Source organism: Ovis aries, chromosome 11 (genome assembly GCF_016772045.2).
Source record: "Ovis aries strain OAR_USU_Benz2616 breed Rambouillet chromosome 11, ARS-UI_Ramb_v3.0, whole genome shotgun sequence".
Taxonomy (NCBI): Eukaryota; Metazoa; Chordata; class Mammalia; order Artiodactyla; family Bovidae; genus Ovis; species Ovis aries.
Window position 1 is genome coordinate 14,438,083 of NC_056064.1, and position 21,729 is coordinate 14,459,811.

General features: G+C 37.6%; 1 protein-coding gene across 24 annotated transcripts in view; it reads right to left on the minus strand.

Moving 5' to 3' along the window:
• AP2B1 (adaptor related protein complex 2 subunit beta 1) overlaps positions 1 to 21,729 on the minus strand; it is a 109,512-nt gene that overhangs the window by 64,168 nt on the left and 23,615 nt on the right. For all 24 annotated transcript variants that reach the window (XM_012185311.5, XM_060394787.1, XM_004012454.6 and 21 more), the window contains 7 exons: positions 16,459 to 16,649; positions 14,202 to 14,423; positions 13,548 to 13,668; positions 13,329 to 13,424; positions 6,799 to 6,914; positions 5,494 to 5,659; positions 4,149 to 4,247 (listed from right to left, as the gene is read on the minus strand). In XM_012185311.5, the coding sequence (XP_012040701.1) occupies positions 4,149 to 4,247; positions 5,494 to 5,659; positions 6,799 to 6,914; positions 13,329 to 13,424; positions 13,548 to 13,668; positions 14,202 to 14,423; positions 16,459 to 16,649 (1,011 nt within the window). The remainder of the gene's footprint in view (positions 1 to 4,148; positions 4,248 to 5,493; positions 5,660 to 6,798; positions 6,915 to 13,328; positions 13,425 to 13,547; positions 13,669 to 14,201; positions 14,424 to 16,458; positions 16,650 to 21,729) is intronic.

A 21,729-nucleotide genomic window follows, 5' to 3' on the forward strand; every position in this document is an offset into this window, starting at 1 on the left:
AAGAAAATAATGTATTGCCCCAAATTTGAGAGCTTCCAAAACAATTCTTACCAGGCAAGCCCCAAAACAGTAATTCCTAAAACTATAACATGCATCAACATTTTAACACACCAAGAAAGCCATTTAAAGTGCAGATTCCAGGGCTAAACCAGAGTTTCCGATTCATTATGTCAGAAGGGGGGCCCAGGATTTGTGACTCATTATGTCAGAAGTGGGGTCCAGGAATTCTTACGTTCAACAAGAAGCACAGGTGATTTTGATGATGGTGGTTTCTAGCTCACATATGGAAATGCCAAGGGGAAGACTTTTTTCCATGTACTAAAAAGGGTAATTACTAAAGTTTGGACACTTCTCTGTGTATTCTTTATATTTCCTTTAAAACCATCAAAGTGAAAAAGAGATCTTATTAAAGGCATGGATTCAAGGGTTGTTCTTTTTTCATAACCAATAGTATTTCTAATTATACCACCATTTTACTTAAAATTAGAAACACAAAGATTTCATACATACTTTCATGAATCCTCAGCATAGACAAAGAACAGGATTAAGTCTACTATGAAGATAGAGGCGCAGTGGTAAAGAATCCACCTGCCAATGTAGGAGACACAAGAGACACGGGTTTGATCCCTAGGTCAGGAAGATCCCCTGGAGAAGGAAATGACAACCCGCTCCAGTATTCTTACCTAGAGAATCCCATGGACAGACGTTTCAAACATCTGATATGGGAAAGAAATCTAATCAGATAAGCCATTCAGAGGGGCAGTTAACTACATACTTATGCATAAGAGAACCCAAGACTGGTTAGGAATTTTTTACAGGGTCTCCAAGAGAAGAAAATATATGATTAAATAAATAATTACTTTGATAACAAATCCAAACAGGATAGTTTCTCATATACAACCCTTACTACAGGATGATGATACCAATGTTAATTTAGTAAAAACAATTCTAATAAGGGTCAAAATCTTGTTAGATCACCAGTTCTCCACTAATTTGGCTTGATTCAGTGGTACATTCCAACAACTGTAAGAACACAGGAAATTCTCCCTAACACTTTATCTCAGGTAAATAGTAAGAGTGAGTCTGAACTCTGATAAGAACCTAAAATACAGCTATCCCATGCTGCCTGTTAAAATACAAATACAGAGGACTTAAGAGAAAATGGAGATGAAGTCAGGGTTCAGAACTTGTGAACACAATGGAATCTACCAAGGACATTCACTTGATTATGAGACTAGCCTTATCTATCCAGAGGTGACTGAAAAGGACCAAGGCAAAAAGTCTTTTTAAAAAACTGTTCTGATTCCATCTTAACAGAGTTACAAATGGGTGGTCATGGGTCTAGGCTAGGAAAGCTAGAATGCTCAATATAGATAATATTCACTGCCTTGATGATTATGTAAATTATTCTGCTTCAGGCAAAGGAAGATGCATAAAAGTTAAAAACTCTCTGAAGAGCTCTTACAAATAAATTGCAAAAGATGTCTCTATTTCCAATGGGTATGAATGTCAAGTGGAGTCTCAGCAGTTAAGATGACTCTGACTATTCCACACATAGCTAAACACAGCCATCTTTAATTTGGCTGAGGAATGATGTCACACAATATGAGCTGAGACAGTCCCTTACCTTCTGAGTAATTCTAGGTGCTGAGTGACCCAGCACTCTCATCTCTACCTAGTCTCTTTCTTTTCTGCTCACTGTGCTTAAGTTTCACAAGGGGCCAAATACTGCTGATGCTTTGAAATGTAGCCCTCAAGGGAGAGTTAAAACTTGAATACAAAGTAAACATTGTAATAAACAGAAATCCTATGATTCTTGGAAAATGGTATTTCTGAGAAAGCTAAAAGACTGTATAAATGTGAATTTATCTGTATTTAGGGGGTTTTCTCAAGTATGACACAGGCACTGTTAATGTCAAGTTTACTATTTCACCATCTCGAATAAACACCAGACATCTTTGGATTTGGTTAAGTTATATAAAGCTCTTTCTTTTGTACAAAGCAGAGAGGCTCCAAAGCCTGTAACAAAAGGCAGAAATGAGCTCCAAGGCCCTAAGATGAAGTCAAACACATCACTAATTTAATGGCAGTCACCCTGCAGTGTCTGTAATTAGCCCTACACGATTAAGAAGTGGCAATTTCTACTCAAAATGGCCCCCTGTAGATGACCTATTATACATTAATGTGAAAATGACTTCCTGTGTCCAACCTAAATGCTTTGATTCAAAAAGATGACCAATTTCTGCCCTTAGTACCAAGACATGCCTGATCAGTGATGGACAACCTCCCATCCACTTTTCATGGACAGACTGGTGAGCCACGGCCTGCCCTTAGCTCCACATGATCATATGAATGCTTCTCCAGACTAACTGTAATGGGGTCAAGTGAAAGCTTAGAGACTTGGGAAAACAGCACGCTCATTATTGGAGAAATGAAGAAAACTGGGGTACAAGGGTGTCTTGGGGGACAAGACACCTCTGTTTTCTGCAAAATGAATTTTACAATATCCTTTAACTCAACTACTGTTGGTCAACTGCTCCATTAAAAGATAATCAAGCAGATAATTCTCAATAATGTTTACATGAATCAATAATCAGATAAGAAAATTATCTTAATTTTTAGCTTCAGGCCTTCTTCATGTTTGAGTTCACCGACTGTAAAACATCTGTATTTGAATCAAGTGTCAGAAAGTAGCCTGACTCTAGCTGTTTTCTTGGCTGTATTTTTTTCAGAGTTGTGTAGTATAGTCTAAAAACAACTTATTTGGTAATGCTGTCTGCTTTACAGTATTCCATTAAGTTATTCAAATGCCTTATCTATCCAACAAACTTCTTGTCCTTAAAATGGATTCCTGACATTTCTAAAATTAAATACTGTCAGAGGAAAGAAGAACTTTGCATTTAACATGTAGTAAATTATGTGCTCAGATCATTTAACAGGTAATGTACTGGCAACTACTCTAGGTTCACATTTGTGGTCTCAATTTAGAACTGGGATTCAAGGAGTGTACTAGGTACATACCTCAACTGTACTAATTACAATATTTACCATATCTAATCCTCCAATTGTGCTTGTTTTTGACATGAAATAAAGTTCACCAGAACAAAAAGTAAAAAATAAAAATATAAATAAAGATGACAACTCAGAACTAGGCAAAATAAAACAGTTTCAAATTTTGAAATATACAACTGTAAATAGATGAAAGAGGAAATGGTAAATTGAATATCTGAATAGTCTGCTAAAATCAGCCTGTTTTCAAATTCAATTAAGAACATCACTGGATCATGATGGATTGATTATCATTATACTAGTCACATCAGAAAAAGTACTTCGATTTTTGTACTTTGATTTCTGTGTATCCAGCTTGGGGCCACATTCCTGAAATGAGAACCCTCCCTACGAAGACCAGCTTTAGCACTTTAAAATTACTTTAAGAGAAAGCAACCAATCTAGAAGGCAGAACAGCACACATAAGATCTTTGTCAAAGCATCTACCATCTCTCTACAGGGTACTTCCATTTGAAAGCTGAAATTAAGTCCCTCAGAAGGAAGTACTGTGAGACTCAATGTCACTTTCAGAGAGGCATGTCCCTCATTCACACTGAAGAGTCTAATTTAAGTTCAATTTTCATGAATTACCATTAAAACAAAAGTCAGTCAACTCATTTAAAAGCCATACAACCAGTTCTAATTCAGCTGCTGCTGCTGCTAAATTGCTTCAGTCGTACCCGACTCTATGCGACCCCATAGATGGCAGCCCACAAGCCTCCCCCGTCCCTGGGATTCTCCAGGCAAGAACACTGGAGCGGGTTGCCATTTCCTTCTCCAACGCATGAAAGTGAGAAGTGAAAGTGAAGTTGCTCAGTCATGTCCAACTCTTTAGCGACCCCATGGACTGCAGCCCACCAGGCTCCTCAGTCCATGGGATTTTTCAGGCAAGAGTACTGGAGTGGGGTGCCACTGTCTTTTCCTCTAATTCAGCAGAATATGTAAAAGAAGTACTGCTTCGAATTTTTTTTAACAGAATCTAAAGACTGTACTCTTTACATTCAAAACCTCCCCAAATGAACCTTCTTGGGAGAAGTTTTACACTTTCCAAGAATTTAAAACAAGACAAATCAACTCCATGCTTTTTCCAGATTTCTTACCTGTGTTGCCAAACTCAAGACCTGCTGCACCAGCTCCTGTGTTTCTGATGGTTTCTTGAGGAACAGCTTCACTATGGCAGTGAGCAGAGTGAGCTGCACCTAAATAAATTTAATAGATGAAGTGAAAGGCATCCATATTATTCCACACCACCAATTCCAAAGTGGTGTTTCCCCAAACATGACTGACTGACTTACTACAAGGCCTTTCTGGTTTTGATTAATAGACAAAGGTTGAAAACTCCGCCAGTATCAACAATAGCAGTCAAAGGTTTTCATCAACTGAAAACTCACTAGACTCCTACCTCCAAGTTGCATTTTTGGCATCAAAAACTGCCTGTTTGTTTATGCCTCAGATTAATCATCTATATTTCTTAAAGTATATGCTAACATGCTGATGGCAATAAAACTGGTTCCTGACCAAATTCTCTATTATTTACTTCCACCGAAAGCTACAACTTTTGGGGAACTGGAGAATCGTTTATCATACTGAGGCAAGAGCCAAGACCACAGAATTATACTAGATCACAGTCAATTAAGAGTGGCTTGCTGAACCATGAAATTACTGGCTTGTATGTATTCCTTGTCAGGGCCTATTAAAATTACTATGATAGAATACATTTATGAACTTCAATTTGCAGTGAGTATGAACACCAGGGGGAAAAGGTTTAATAATTTATCTGCTTCTCTGGGCCTTTGACTCAAAAGTCTCTCAAGGTCTCTCAATTTTGGTAGAGGACAGATAGAAGGTGGGAAGGAAGATTCTTTTCAAAATGCACATGCCAGCCTTCACCCCGACAAAAACTCCAGCTGTAACCGAGCCACAACCATTATTGACAGTAATGGGCAATCATCTTTAGGTGACAGAAAATTATAATTAACTATCGCTCTAAGCCAGTAGTTGTCAAAGCATGGTTCTGGAGCAGCAGCAGCAGCAGCAGCAGCATCACCACTCTGAACCTTGTAAAAATGAACCATCTCAGGCCTACTGAGTCAGAAACTCTAATGTGGGTTCCAGCAACCTGTAGCTTCAACAGAGATTAAATACCAGTGCTTAGGTGTTTCTACAGCTCATTAAAGTTTGAGAACCACTAGCGTAAGCTAAACAGGCTTGTTCCAACAGACGTCAGCACAACTGAAAAAGCTCACCCCTTTTGCTTTCAGGAAAAAAATGAACATATGCACACATATATACACACCACACATATACACACTATATATACACTACAGACTATATATATATACACATATATATATATAAGTTCAGACACACAAAACTGCCTAACCTTTACCTTTCCTGAAATCCTCCCCCAAACATCTATTTCATTAGGTATAGAAGAGAACTTACTTGGGTGCTTTCATCATGAAAACCCTCCAGGAAGCTCTCTAGTAACTCATCAGCATTGTCAATTCTTTCAGCATATTCTCCCACAATCCAAATCATAGCTGCTCGAGCGTCTGGCTCATCCAGTGAATCTAAGTTCTCACACAGTGTGGCAATGATACTTTCGTATCTGATGTAACAAAATGGACTATGGTTACTGAGGGCAAAACTGAGAACTGTATTTAACAATGAAGACTAAAAGCAAAACCATGGACAAGGTATCCACACTTAATCAAGAAATTTAGAAACCCAACCCCTCTTTCCTGACAGAGTGGTAAAAGCATATCCTTTTCCCAAAAATACAATTTCTAGAATTAAAAAAAATATATAAAACACTTAATAAACCACTACCTTGTTAAAATATTTCTTCTAATTTTGAGTCCACCATTAAACTAACTTAATTGTAAGTCACTTCATTTCATATGATCTTTAAAGATTAGTCAGAAGCCTCAGCACAACCTATCTCTATGATTATAAGGTAAAATGACATTTAGGGTGCTTAGATGATCTGCTCTTTTTTTTTCAATTGGAGGGTAACTGCATTACAGTGTTGTGATTTCTGCCACACAACACGAATCAGTCTTAAATTATACATATATCTCCTCCCCCTTGAATCTGCTTATTTCACTCTTTCAGATTCTTTAATTGCTTGCCTTCAAAAGCAAATCTGAAAAAGTGTATGTTTCACAAACTAAGACCTCAACATGAAAATTTTCTGTGAAGTGAAAATGTAGATTTTGCATATCTTAATGGAAGCAGCTACCATACTTGAGAAAAGGTCTAAAACGCTGATAATTTATCGTTACATGTTCTACAATTTTCTAAAAGTACTAGGTAACATACAAAGTGAATAGTGAAGCTGTCACCTTCCTGGATTTTACAATAGGGTGGCCATATTACTCAAACTGAGACATTTCTGAGAGTGGAAAGGGGGCACATTTATTAATTACGCTTGGTAAGAAGCATAAAATGGATTATGCCCAGACATGAGTATCCTATTTAATAGTAACTTCATCACCAAAGAACCTGATTAACTTTAAAAATATGTCAATCGACAATGCATATTCAGACAGAGCTTCAATTCTTCTAAAAGTGATAAAACAGTAAAAATGAGATTTTAATCCTCGTGCTCACAAACTTACACGTTTCTGATTTTTAATAAAGCATTTAATTATGACCAAATAATTCTTACCTAGCCAGTCTCAAAGTGCTTTATTTAAACATTTCCTAAACGAACTGAGGAAGAGGGGCAGAAGTATTTGGACATACTTGTTGGGGTATTTGCGGAAGATGTCCCTGATGACAACAATCGCCTCTTGGACCACATAATTTACTTTGGTTTGGATGAGATCAAGCAACGTGCTCACACAGCGCTCTGCAGATTGCTACAATGAAGAACATAATGAGAAGTCAGATATCTACCCAATAACACAACCTCAACAAAAAAAAAATGGGGGTGGGGGGAGAGAACATCCAGGTACATCAACTAAACTAGATTAAAAGATGAGGCACTTAATTTGATCATACTGTATTAGACACAGGGTTATCTGATGGAGATGTACAGAAGTTCAAGATACACCCCAAATTTTACTCATTACAAAAGAGTCAGTTCAAGTGAACAAAATCATCTTGGATAGCCAGGATGACAGAAAAGAGAAGATAGCGTAAGTCAAGGTATGAGCAAAGAGTAAGAATGACAGAATACACCGGAGTAGGAGGTCTTTATCTGCAGTTCATGAATGAGCAAGACAGAGGGCATCTTTAAACCTCTTGAAATGAAACTGCCAAATTTCATTTGTGCAGACAAGCACATTTCCCAGGAAGAGAGTCCACAGTTTTCATTGTATTTTCAGTTATCTGTGACTCAAAAAACTCTTAAGAAAAATTTGCCATCTTTTGGGCTATATAACTGAAAGTTTATGGACTTATAACTGTCTAAAGGGGATGAAGCAATGAGATAAACATCACTAAAATACAACCAGCCAAATCTAGACTCTGGAAAATTCTACAAGCCTATCGATCTAGTTCCTTCAATAAATGGCACCCAAATAAATAAGCAAAGACTTAACAGACATATTAACCAAATTCAACGTGTAGTTCTTTTGAGATTTTGATTTGAACAAGGCAACTGTATTTAGACATAATTATGGAAAATTGAAAGCGGATTGGATATTTAATGAGATTTAGTGTTAGTTGTTAAGTACAGTAGGACTTTTTAGAGGACTTATTAAATATATACCCTGGTCTACAGTAAGACCATATCTGAAATATCCATTAAAATACAACAGTAACCCAATTCCTTGAAGAAGGGAGAGGAAGTAGATCAATTGGAAACAGCAATGTATTGATATTTATTAAAGACAGATGGTGGGTACATGAGAGCTCATAAATCAAGTGCATGCCTAAAAATTTCAACATTCTGAGTAATATAAGGAAAGCAAAACTGCATCCTGAGGTTATGTATACAAGGTCATATATGATGATTCTGCATTCTTCTATGTAGTTTTTCCCTTTTTGAATTACATCTTAATTCATTTTCAGCTAGTAATTCCTGTGCTATTATTACAAGAGCAAAACAGTTGGGAAATTTGAAAGAAATAAAGAGAAGAAAAGAAATTAGAAGTGGTAAACACCAAGGAATGGAAGACTAGGAAGCAGGAAATTTTAAATATGTAAGTCATGATAAATTATAGAGCACATAAGGGCTGAATTATCAAGTTAGATAGTACAAATAAACTGCTCAGCATAGGACTTGATACAAAGCAAACATTTACTAAGCCTTTAGTTTTAATATTATAATAAAGATAAAGGCTATCTCCTAGGATGCATCAACATTCAAAAATATTTAAGTCTAGGATAGCAATTTTCAAGCAAATTATCATCTCACTTATATTGCTTTTGATAAAATTTTTAGAACTACCATTAAAGCAGTATGGCAGGTATTTTCCTGGTGGTCCAGTAGTTGAAGAATCTACTTTCTGATGCAGGTTCAATCCCTGGCAGGGGAACTAAGATCCCACATGCCGAAGGGCAACTAAGCCTGCGTGCCACAACTAGAGCTTTCATGCCACAACTAAGATCTAAAGTAGCCAAAAAAAAAAAAAGTGGTATGGCAGGGGAACAAAAGTAAATATCCAGTCGCTGTACATAAAAAACAAGTCCAGAAACAAAGGCATTCAGATACATACAATTTGGTATATGATTTTTAAAAAAGGTAACATTCATAGCTTTAAGGAAAGGATCAAATGTTCTGGTGTTCGATCCCCATACTCTTTATCTTTAACCAAACCATTTCCATTAAAGTAGAAAATAATGGTGAATTTTTTATAACTTTGAGGTGAACCATAAATTTCTGGGTGTGCCACTGAAGATATTATTGAGAGAAAATGGAAGAACTCACAAGGAAGTGAGAACTTCCATGCATCAAGCTGAGGAAAGAAGTGAAGCAAAAGGCAAGGGAAAGAGGGAAAGATATACACAACTGAAAGCAGACTTCCAGGGCATAGGGAGGAGAGAGAAAAAGGCCTTAAATGAACAATGCAAACAGAGAAAAACAAAAGAATGGTTAAGACTAGGGATCTCTTCAAGAAAACTGGAGATTCAGGGGAACTTAAAATTATGTCCACGTCACCTCTGGGAGGGAATAGGCATAGGAGAACGCAGTGTTCTACTTTTAACTTCTATTATTTGATGGAGTAAATACATGGTTTTTGTTTCTACAGGACATAGTTAGTACCTTATCTTTACCTACACAAATCAGAAATGATTCACACGCCCTAAAGCTTGTACTCCACAACAAAAGAAGCCACTGCAAGGAGAAGCCCAAGTACTCTAAATACAGAGTGGCCACTACTCGCTGCAACTAGAGAAAGCCTACACACAGCAACAAAGACCCACTGCAGCCAAAAGTAAAGACAAGGAAGGGAGAAACACCTTAATCTTATCGACTTCAGATCGGTTCAGTTGTCGCTCAGTCGTGTCTGACTCTTTGCGACCCCACGGACCGCAGCACGCCAGGCTTCCCTGTCCCATCACCAACTCCCGGAGCTTGCTCAAACTCATGTCCATCGAGTAGGTGATGTCATCCAACCATCTCATCCTCTGTCATCCCCTTCTCCTCTTGCCTTCAATCTTTCCCAACATCAGGGTCTTTTCCAAGGAGTCAGTTCTTCACATCAGGTGGCCAAAGTATTGGAGCTTCAACTTCAGCATCAATCCTTCCAATGAATATTCAGGACTGATTTCCTTTAGGATGGACTGGTTGGATCTCTTTGCAGTCCAAGGGACTCTCAAGAGTCTTCTCCAATACCACAGTTCAAAAGCATCAATTCTTCGGCACTCAGTTTTCTTTATAATCCAACGCTCATATCCATACATGACCACTGGAAAAACCATACTTTTGACTAGATGGACCTTTGTTGGCAAAGTAATCTCTCTGCTTTTTAATATGCTGTCTAGGTTGGTCATTGCTTTTCTTCCAAGGAGCAAGCGTATTTTAATTTCATAGCTGCAGTTATCATCTGCAGTGATTTTGGTGCCCAAAAAATAAAGTCTGCCACTGTTTCCACTGCATCCCCATCTATCTGCCATGAAGTAATGGGACCAGACCCAATGATCTTAGTTTCCTGAATGTTGAGTTTTAAGCCAACTTTTTCACTCTCCTCTTTCACTTTCAAGAGGCTCTTTAGTGCTTCGCTTTCTGCCATAAGGGTGGTATCTTAATGACTTAGTGACTTAATCTCTCACAAATAAAATCAAATAAATAAATCTCTCTCAAATAAAATTATTTTATTTGTTAAGAAAAGGAGGGCCAGTGTTTATTTCCTCCTTAAAGAAACAAATGTATACTGTAAATATATACAGCTATGATTTGTCAATCATACTTCAATAAAACTGGGAGAAGGGTGGGGTATGGAGTAAAATCTATTAAAAAGGCAATTTAAAAAGTATAGACAAAAAGCATTTAAAAAAAACAGTACTATGAGATTTCTTTTTCAGTGCTCTTTATTGACTCAACAACTTATGCTTAACCTTTAACCTAAACAACTTAATGTGACAAAATTATAGTTTTTTCACCTCAGGCTACTTAAAGCAACAGAGAGATATCTGTACCTACAGTCATGATTGAAAAAAAAAAACACTCCAACTCTTAACAATACCCAAAGTTTACAATAGGCCCTGTTCTCTTAGCTGAACACCAAACCAAAATTCTTTTTTTCTCATCTGTCATATCCTTGAAACCAGCTACACATTAAAAAACGGTCAGGTGCCCTGAGAGGAAGCTGCAGCTCAGTTTATAAGTTACAGAGAAAGTCTATTACAATTGTGTCGCTGGTTCTTGCCCTTGTCCCACAGATAAGCCAGTTAAAAACAAGCAGTCATGACCTCTCCTGCCCTAGTAACTTTGTCTGGACTAGGCAACTCTCCAACTAATAACTTTCATGATTAAAACAGTTTTAGGAAAAGTTCTCAAGCAAATCCAAGTAACTGGAGATAAGGGAACACTAGCAAAAAGGCAGGATTCTTGAAGGTTCATCTAAAGCTTCCAGAGGAAGTTCATTCCTCACACACTCTCATATTCCCGCCAGGGCATCCTGAGTCAAAGGGAGAACTAAGAGCCACCAGCAGCTCATCTCTTTCAGAAAATGATGGATAACTCTCCCGTTAGTTACAGTAAACAGTACTAACAGCCTCTAAGAACCTAGAGGCTTTACGAACACGTTCCAGTAATTCCAGGGATTGAAAAAAAAAATCTCTTTTAACTCTGGAATGAGACTTTTTAGAGAGCACTGTCGGAGAGGTTAATAAGGCAATGACATTCAGGAAGTGAAAAGCACAAAATGACTCTTCTGCCATCAGAAAAGTTCTGAAAGTTGTCTATATTACTACCATAAGAAGGCAGCTACTGCTCAGTAAGAAAAGAAAAAGACAAAAGTATGTGAAGTGTGGTGGTAAAAAAAAAAAGATGGACCACACCAAGATCCAATAAACAGATTTTTCCATTTCTCAGATGGAACAACAGAAGCATGTATATTAAATATCTGAAGCCTCTGAACTGGCAGAACCAGGAGCAGAAACCAGGATATAACTTCTTGTTATAACAACTAGTCTACTATATGACTTATCTGTGGTAACTATATGAAATGGCACTGACAAAAATAAAAATAAGCAAGGCTAATTAGGAACTTGGCTTTCAGAGACACTTTTCACTGACACAGCATCTGTTTCCTTCTGATCCTAGGAAGCACTGGTTGTACTGTACAAAATATTTTAGAACTATCCTTGTGAAATCATATGGTCCAATCTGACTCAAAGCATTACACACAGTCCAGTAATAAGAACAAATATGGAACTGTGAATCTACAATATCACCGTGAACAGAAGCCATCATTAATTTCAACAAATTTCTGAGGAAGAAAAATAAATGGAAGACTGATGAAGCAGAGTAATATAAGTTGCAATCCTTAATATCTACTGGAAGATTTCAATCAAGCTAGAAAAAATCTGCCCTCTAAGACCACAGAGACACTCTTCCAGAGGACTTAACAAGTAACAATCAACTCCCTGTCCCAAAGCAGAAACTTGCTAGTCAACAGCCCTACCTACATGCACAGAAATCCTGACAACTTTCCTGTTATCTCATTCTTAATGTCAGTGGGCAGCCGTTTACTATATACATGGTATGTGTGTGCTAAGTCACTTCAGTCATGTCTGACTCTGTGCAACTCTGGACTGTAGCCCACCAGGCTCCTCTGTCCATGGGATTCTCAAGGCAAGAATACTGGAGTTGGCTGCCATGCCCTCCTCCAGGGGATTTTCCCAACTCAGGGATCGAACCTGCGTCTCTTACATCTCCTGCACTGGTAAGCTGTTCTTCACTACTAGCACCACCTTATAAATCTTAATTAAAAAACCATATACAGACATGCAACCATCACTGTAAAATATTTGAGATAATTAAATTCAAACTGTACAAACAAAACCAAAACTATACTCCCCATCCCTACAGATTTAAGGAACTATTGCAACCACAAAAAAAGAATGCTATGAAAAAGTACTGACAACAAGAAACAGCAATGAACTGAGGCTGCATGGAAAAAGTTGTGCATAAAATAAGAGAGCAGCCAGTCAGACTGGAACAAGCACTTGAAAGACAGAGGACTGGAAGACAGAAGGGCCTAGAACAAAGGAAAAGTTTTATAAATTTGATATTATGCTTGAAAAACTGGAAAAAGATAGGAATGCAATGAAGACGTAATGAAATTTTAAAAAAAAAGGGGGCACTATAAACTTTTGGAAAAAAACCAAGTCTCTCTAAGAAAGAAAATACAATCACTTGTATTGTGTAGTTTCTACTTATTTATAGGCATAATACGCATAGTAAGTTTTGTAAGACTCTAGTTGATAGAACTAAAGGTTTCCCAACTTATAAAGATAATTTAGGAACAAAAACCTCATGATTTAAGTACACGGGAGAACAGCGGGGAGAAACAGGAGTGATGGAGCATAAGAACTAATTTATCTCATAGCAGAAAAAGTTAATAGACAATGTCTACAAATGGCAAATCAATAAATAAAAGTGTAAGATAGAGATATGGGAGTAATTAAAATAACTGTAACTATGAACAGAGTTAAAAACGATTCCCTTAGGAAAGAAAGAGACGAGGAATAGCTGTTTTTCATTAACAATTCCTTAACGTTTTAACAATGTGCTTTATTAGTCTGATAAACTGAAAAATGTATTTTAAGCAAAGAGTAAAGAGAATCCCCAGAATCCTATACTACCAAGGAACACTCACCTCCACCTTGATGGCACACCGCCCAATGGCTCGCACAGCTTTGCGCACAAAGTCAACATCCACCTCTGTGGCATACTCTTTCAGTTCAGCCAGAACCTGTTAAAAATCCATGAAGTGAACCATTAAGGATTCTCCAACAGCAATTTTCAGGTCTCGGTTTTTTCTGAAGATCAGGTTTTAAGATACTAGATCTTAACTTGAATCTACTTTAAGTCTGACCTGAGCAATGTTGGCTTGGGATGCCAAACGAATCATGATGTCCAATTTCTCTAGTTTCACATAGATGGGATCATTGTATTTCACAAAGAAAACTTTTATTTCCTGCTTCAAGATTTCAGGCCTGTGATGTATAGAAATACAGGTAAGGAACATGATGTATATATTGATGTATCTTTCTGAGTTTGCATTAATACCCAACCTGTGCTTCTATCCTCTCCATCCACACACCCCAATCAGGGAAAAAAAACTCAGAATCTTACTCTACACCCCTCTAACCAGATCCGTTTAGCAGACTATTTTTATGCTTTTTAAGGGGCAAAGTATATACTGCCAAGAAGAATCAGTGGAAGAACAACCACCTGATCTAAACTATGGCCTGAACCATATTAAACAGACACTAGCTAGCATACTAACAGGTCCTTCAGAAAAGAAACTAAATTATACAGCAATACTAGGCATTCACTGTATTCATTCACTGCAGGAACACTCTAAAATCAATTGTCAGCCTCCTGACCCTGGGCAAGTTGCTCTACCATACAATATTTTTTTTTCTACACATTAAAAAAGCTTAACACAGTCCTTTTAAATACTGATATCATTAAGCTTAATTCAAAATTACAAACACTTTAATCACCAATTCATTTTTTTCCCAACCTTTTCTGAACAATTAGGTTGATGTTCCTCAGGGCGACGTATTGCACCTCTGGCTCCCCAGACAGCAAAGTGACAAGTGGAGGGGCCAACTTCTTCAGCAGCATATTGTAGTAGTCAGAGTCCTTGGGTAGCAACTCTAAAAATTTCATTAGGACTTTTACTGCTGAAAGCACCACTGCTGAGTTGGCATGAGATAACCGGGGAGTTACCCGCTCACAGATGCTGAGGGCAGAAAATGAAAATTAGTATCTTAAATTACAATTTCTGTGCTCAGTCCAATCTGTAAGGTAGTGCTGTCAGAGGTTCCCATGGCCCAAGTATCAAGAAATTAGAGAATCAGTTAGAAAAGTCAAAACTCCATGCGTAGGTAAATTTGGGATTCAACACTGCAGACGCCTCATTCCCAGCAAACTACAGGCAGAGCAGGGATACGAGAAGACTTTAGGAAACCAGCAATAGGGACGTTCAAACTGGAAGGAAAATAGCCAATACCCCAAACACTTGAAGCTCACACCATTTACCTTCCTGTTTTATAGTTCTTTCTGTCTCCCCATATTATGTAAGGGCTCCCTGACTCATAGCCCATTTCTCCTCAACCTATAGGAAGTCAAATTAAGCATTCTGAGAGTTATTTCACAACGAAAGATATCAACCAATTGTGGCTGAAGTTTCATCATAAGATGGAGGAGGAGATGGACTGACAGGGAAAACTACCCAAGCTGTTGTCTTCAGGATATAAGGGAATCTTGAAGAGGGTTTTTGGTTGTTAACAACCACCAAATCTTGGAGAGGGTTTTTGATTTTTTAACAACAATACCACTGCAGTATTTACCCAACCTCATCCCCTTCTCCTCCTCCCAGTCACCTATACTTAAATGTTTCATAAAATATAGGATATTTATCTGTTGAGGGTTCTCCCGAAATTAACCTAATTTTGATAGCTCTTGGGCAACATTGTTGGCTAGCTGACTCAGTTAAGGATACAAGATTAAGTGAAGCTGTGTTTTTCTCCCTTCTTCCTATATCTACTCAGCAGACTTCCTGCCCTTCTTTAGGTCTTTATACAAATGCCACCTTCTCAAGGAGGCCTTCCCTAACCACCCAATATTTCTTAGATCTCTTCCCTAACTTTACTTTCCTTGTTAGCATTTATCATTATCTGACCTATTATATGTTGGATTATATACACATATATTTCTGCTCTATGCCTCAGAATAGATTTTCCCTAAGAGCTATGATTTTAGTCTGTCCAGTGCTGTATTCTCAGAGCCTAGAACAATGCCTGGCACACAGCATGGGCTCAAAAAAAACATTTGCTAAGTGAGGAAGTGTGAGATGTCAATGACCAAGAGAAAATAAAGCTGTATGTAAAATTCTTTCCAGGAGACATTTGTACTTTCAGTGATGGAAAGAAACTATCAGGGTGAGTTTTGGTTAAATCCAGAGGGAACAATTTCCCAGACAGGTGAAGAACATTTATATTATAACAGCTCGAGCTTCAGCCAGGCAAGGAAGGTTACTTACTACCTACCATAGTTAAAATGAGCCAACAATTCTTCAGAATTACTTTGCCAGAATCACAGTGCCTACATGCACAAAATGCTCAATAAAAATTGATGTAACTCCAATTCTGTACACCAAAATGTATGTATGTGTACATGAAATTTAGTAGTCAGCATCTGCTAGCCAAAAAAAACTTGCAATACTGAAGTGGTAGAGAGCTAAGCAGAACAATTCAGGTGTGCCTGTCAAATCTTCTCCAAATATGTAATTTCCATACCTAATGGAAGACATCATACATACTACAGGCTCCAATCCACTTTCTCTAGTACTAAATTACAGGTATAAGGCAACTCACTAACTAGTATCAAGCCACATACTAAGTATCTTAAAGAATGAGAATGGTCACTATAATGAAAGACACACACAAACCTTTGCCAAGTGGCTAAGAACTGCTGTATGGGAGATGTGAGAAGGTGATAAAGGAGATTTTTGCAGACTGTTTTAAGTGTACTGCTCAGAAAAGAAATGACAGATACACATCTCCTCTTAGCAAGAACTATTTTTGCATGGCTTACTCTGCTACCTAAAATGTTCCTAATTACAAAGAGAAAATACCACAGGGACAGCAATATCTATCCCATATGTCACTGTTTTCCTTATTCCTAACGTAACAGATCCTTATTCGAATACAGACACACTAGAACTTACTGAACCAGGCGAGACTCCTAGATGCTACCCAGGAAAACAGACTGACCTCTGTGCCTCCCGGTCATCTTTGGGATTGTAATTAGATAAGCAGTCCAGGATGAAAATCTGGCCCCATTCGGTGCACTCATTCAGGGCTGTCAGTAGCTTATTAATGTTCTGTGGATTCAGATCGAGTAAGTTGCTGTTGGGGTGAGATTCACTGATTTCAGATAGTGCTGCTACAGCATTAGCCACCACCTGGGAAAAGAAGCAGAAATGACCTTGATTTATCAAGAAGAGTACAATAATTTCTCTGAATCACTTCACAGATCTTAATTCATAACTGTTCCTGAACATTTTACCTTGTCATATACAAACAGATAAACTGCTTTCAAAACATTATTTAAAAAAAAAAAACATGTATTAACCATTTATGACGGCTCATACAGCTTCCTTGTGGTCAGGCAACCCAGAATTAAAACAATTCACATATTAGCAGAGAGTCACTCGTGGTTTACTATTAAAACATTAATTTCAATAGTACTCAAACCATCAATAAAACTAAGACAAATGAACAGCTATAGAAGGAGTCAAGTTTAGGGACTTCCCTGGCAGTCCAATGGTTAGAATGCCACACTTCCAATGCAAGGGGCATGGGTTTAATCCCTGTTGGGGAACTAAGATTCTGCATACCTCGTGGCCAAAACAAAAAAGCAGTGAATTTTAATTTGAAACATACATTAGGCAACAGAAAGAAGAATCTAGGCCAAATAATTTTATGGGTATATGGCAGATAGGGAGGTGATCAGTTCAGTTCAGACCCTCAGTTGTGTCCAGCTCTTTGTGACCCCATGGACTGCAGCACTCCAGGCTTCCCTGTCCATCATCAACTCCCGGAGCTTACTCAAACTCATGTCCATTGAGTCAGTGATGCCATCCAACCATCTCATCCTCTGTCATCCCCTGCTCCTCCTGCCTTCAACCTTTCCCAGCATCAGGGTCTTTTCCAATGAGTCAGTTCTTTGCATCAGGTGGCCAAAGTATTGGAGTTTCAGCTTCAACATCAGTCCTTCCAATGAATATTATGGACTGATTTCCTTTAGGATTGACTGGTTTGTTCTCCTTGCACCAACAGACTTTCAAGAGTCTTCTCTGACACCACAGTTCAAAAGCATCAATTCTTTGGCACTCAGCTTTCTTTATAGTCCAACTCCCCTTAAGTGTCAGAATAAGAAAGTGTGACCTTGAAATCCTAGTTCACTGTAACATGATGTTGGGAAATCACATAAACTCTGTGAAGTTCCATTTCCTCAACTAAAAACTAGAGATAATTTAATCCACCTCAGAGATGAGCTTTAGTTTGAGGTTAAAATCAGATGACATGTAAGTGCTTTCTACAAAGCTTTAAGCAAAGTTAAGGTGGTAACGGCATGTGGGATCTTAAGTGTCCCGGCCAGGGACTGAACCCACGTCCCTTGCATTGGAAGTGAGGCGTTTAACCACTGGACCACCAGGGAAGTCCCAAGCTACTGATTTTAACATCCACATCACTTGAGTGGTCTGCAGATTATCCCAGCATTTTACCTAGAAGATTGAATTCTAGAGAATATGATTTTTTAAATCAAATAATATACTTCTGACAGTACCCATTATTATGTAAAAGATAATGATGCCACAAACAGAAATCACCTTCAGCTATAAGCTAGTGATCAGGTCAAAAAATCCCAAGATGAAAAAACCAATGGTTCACTTGGTAAGTATGGTTATGGGTATAATATTTTCTTGTTATTAAGACAAACCATGAAGGATTATCTAGTTGATCTATCTATCACATGACAGCATGCATGAGGTTCTTTTCTGACAATTTTTGTTTACCAACCACACCATTAAGCAAAGCTTTCATGAAAATTAAAAAGCATGAAGAGTGAAATAATAATCTCCATCATCTCAGTGCTTTACATGCAAGGAAAAGACATATTTTCCCTGTAGAGTAAGCCTGGTATATAGGATGACAGGATAAAGGATGAAAATGTCACACTGAAAGACCAAATACCTGTTTTCCTTTCTTGCTGTCAACACATGCCCACTCTTGACCAGTTGGTCCAAAACAAATGTCCTGTCACTGACTTTCTGCCAGTTTCTTTTTCTTGTTAAAAAAATTTAAATATAAGGTCTGTTAACAGGAAACGTAAAAGAAAAGGGGAGAATTGGGGGAATTACGAAAAGCAATGGAGAGGAAAAAGAACAGAAGGATACTGAACAGGATGAACAATTTAGAATTCCTCTGCTATCATCATCCATAATTGGAAATTAAACCAAGTATAAATGCAGCTAATGAAGTGTATGGTCTGGTGGTAAAACAGGCAACTTTCACTTATCACATTAAAATAAGAAAAGAAACAGGGAAACCTAACCTGATTAAAAGATCCAGAGAAAAGATTACAGGATTATGTTTAGAAAAGTCTGTACTGGGAAAAGAGGTCATTGCCAAATGGTCACGGAGCCAATGGCTGACCAGAGGAGATGCACCCCAATAACAAAACTCTGATGCTGGGAAAAGATTGAGGGCGGGAGGAGAAGGGGATGACAGAGGATGAGATGGTTGGATGGCATCACTGACTCAATGGACATGAGTTTGGGTAAACTCCAAACTCCAGAAGTTGGTGATGGATAGGGAGGCCTGGCGTGCTGTGGTTCATGGGGTCACAAAGAGTTAGATACAACTGAGCAACTGAAATGAACAAAACTATACCGCTGTTCCTCTAAATCCCTTCTAGTCTATTAATACCTTTCCATTTTCATCTCCTAATCTTCACATTCAGACTGCTAGATTTTTAGAAACATACTGAGGTGGATCCATAAAGGGTTGCTTAGAGTTCTCCTGGTCAGTAAGCCATGCTTCTCTTACACTAATAAAAACTTAAAATGAGCTACTCACACTGAATCTCAAGTAGGCAAACATTAACTTGAAGACAGTATAGCTGGATTATATAGGACAACTCACTTGTCCTTGCATCTACGCTACAAAGGAACACATCCCATAACATAAAAAAAAAAAAAAAACAAACAAACTGTTGTTAGTTCATCTTACCTCCCAATTACAGTTAATTCTGTTCTTTGGGAGACTGCAACTCAACATTTCACCTCCTATCTCACCTCCATCCCTGGAGACCTAATGTAATATGTATCCTTTATAGACACTAAACACAAATATATACATACATGAAAAAGCATGCACACACATGTATGTGTATAAATCAAATCACACTCAATACTAAACAAATCTTTCTCTGCCCTAACTATACACTTCCCTTCAATCTGACAGCTCCATGTGAACCCTTGAAGTCTGCTGAATTTTTTTTAACATAAGCAACTTGTGTTTTGACTTACCTTTATACTATACCTAATAGCACTGGACAAAGAAATAAAAGACAGCAATCGCTAAAATTTATTGAACACTTACTATGCCATTTACCCTCATGCAACTCTAATGCAGTTGCTATCAAAATCTACCTATTACAGATAAGGAAACAGGTTTTAAAAATGAATTTATAAACAGAGTTAGAGAAACTCAGTGACTTGCTTAATCAACACAGCTCAAAGAGAGAAAATGCTTGAATATGAACGCATGCCCTGTTATCTGATTCTAGTGTCTGAGTACTCATCACTCTGCTGACTATATTTATAGAAGTCCCAAGAGCTGTGAAAGAAACATCAAAGTTGGGCAGGATGATATAATCAAAACATTATTTCCTGGCAGATTTATACAAGGAGAAAAAGGTACTCTCTTACTTTATAAATTTCAGAGATAATCACATCCTAGCAGCACTTAACGGCAAGATTTACCATCTGGCTATAAAACCTGATTTATAAGCTACCCCTATCGTATACACAGAAATTCTGAGGGCATAAATTTGACCTTATTTTTTCTTGTTTTAAAAAGTAGCAAGCTGGAGTGGTGGATATGAATAAAATAAAAATGATCCTGTAAAGAAAAAAAGAATGCTAGAAGGAAATCTAGATACTCACTGGGAGTGGAGTATCACAGATAGAGGTTTTCCAGGAGGAATCTCTCACACATTTCCTTGTCCCTTTGAATGATTTCTCTAATTTCACTCACTTTCCTTGTTCCAGAACCCAAGAAAGACCGCACTTCTCAGTACAGTGACTTCCTCCTGTTAACTAAATTACTATTTAGAAGACTTTCATTCCTAGCAGTGACCTTCAAGGTCACACAGTGAAAAAAATGCTTCAATTCTCATATTCAATTTACAATCCTTTTGGCTGCTGCCCCTTGAAGATCTGAATTGAGAGCAATAGAATAGCTAAGCAAATCTATTATAATGAAATATACAGGTGATTTGTGTATTTTTATCCTCCTGAAAATCAACAACAATTCAAAACCTCACTTTCTTCTTTATGGAGCTGCCTGAAATAACATGTTAAAGCACAGAGCATCTATTCTAAACAGGTTTCAGACATTATCATCTCTAAGGATATGACTATATGGTACCAGCTAACTTTAGAGCTCATGCTTTAATCCAAAGACACTGTCCAGACTGTCAACTAATAATACACTGATTATATGACATTCTTATGTTCTGTTTTCCCATCTTCTCCAGAATGAGAAAGTTGAATGAATACATCTACCTAGCAGAGTCAACACATCCTATTGCAGCAACAAAGTCTGAATACATAGTAACAAGAAAGGTTAAAAAATTAGACTCAAGGAAACTCACTACTTACTTGAGTGGCTTAAGATGTGTTCTGATGAAATGTAAATAAGCACAAAGCCAAACACTACAAATAAATGTCTATATACGTACAAGAGGCACTCCTAAGAGTTAAAAGGCAGAGAGTTACTTGGTCCACAGGCCCTAAAATCACACAAAAGAATGCTGCAACTGAATAAAACAAAAAGTTTATTATCATACCATTTATCTTCTCCTCTTTTTGAGAATAAGTAATCCTCTGCCAAATTAGAGCCTTGAGATCATTTTAAAAGGGACACTAAGAAACAAGCTGGGATCTTTTAGTACAAATTGAATGACAATATACAACAGATCCAGTTTTCCAGAAGCTGCCAACAAAAACTGCTCTAGTTATATCTTTGAACAATTCTTTTAAGAGTAATTCTGCAATGGTGTGTTAACTAATATTGTAGATAGACTTAAGCTTTCATTTGTAGATATGCTGCCCTCAGAACCCCCTAAAAAATAATGTCTGGCTTTAAATAATGTATACAAAAAAACCTTTTTTTTAATAAAATTTCCACTGAAATATTAACCTTTCTAAAATCATTAAAAACCAACACCACAATTGCTATTCAGTAAGGAAA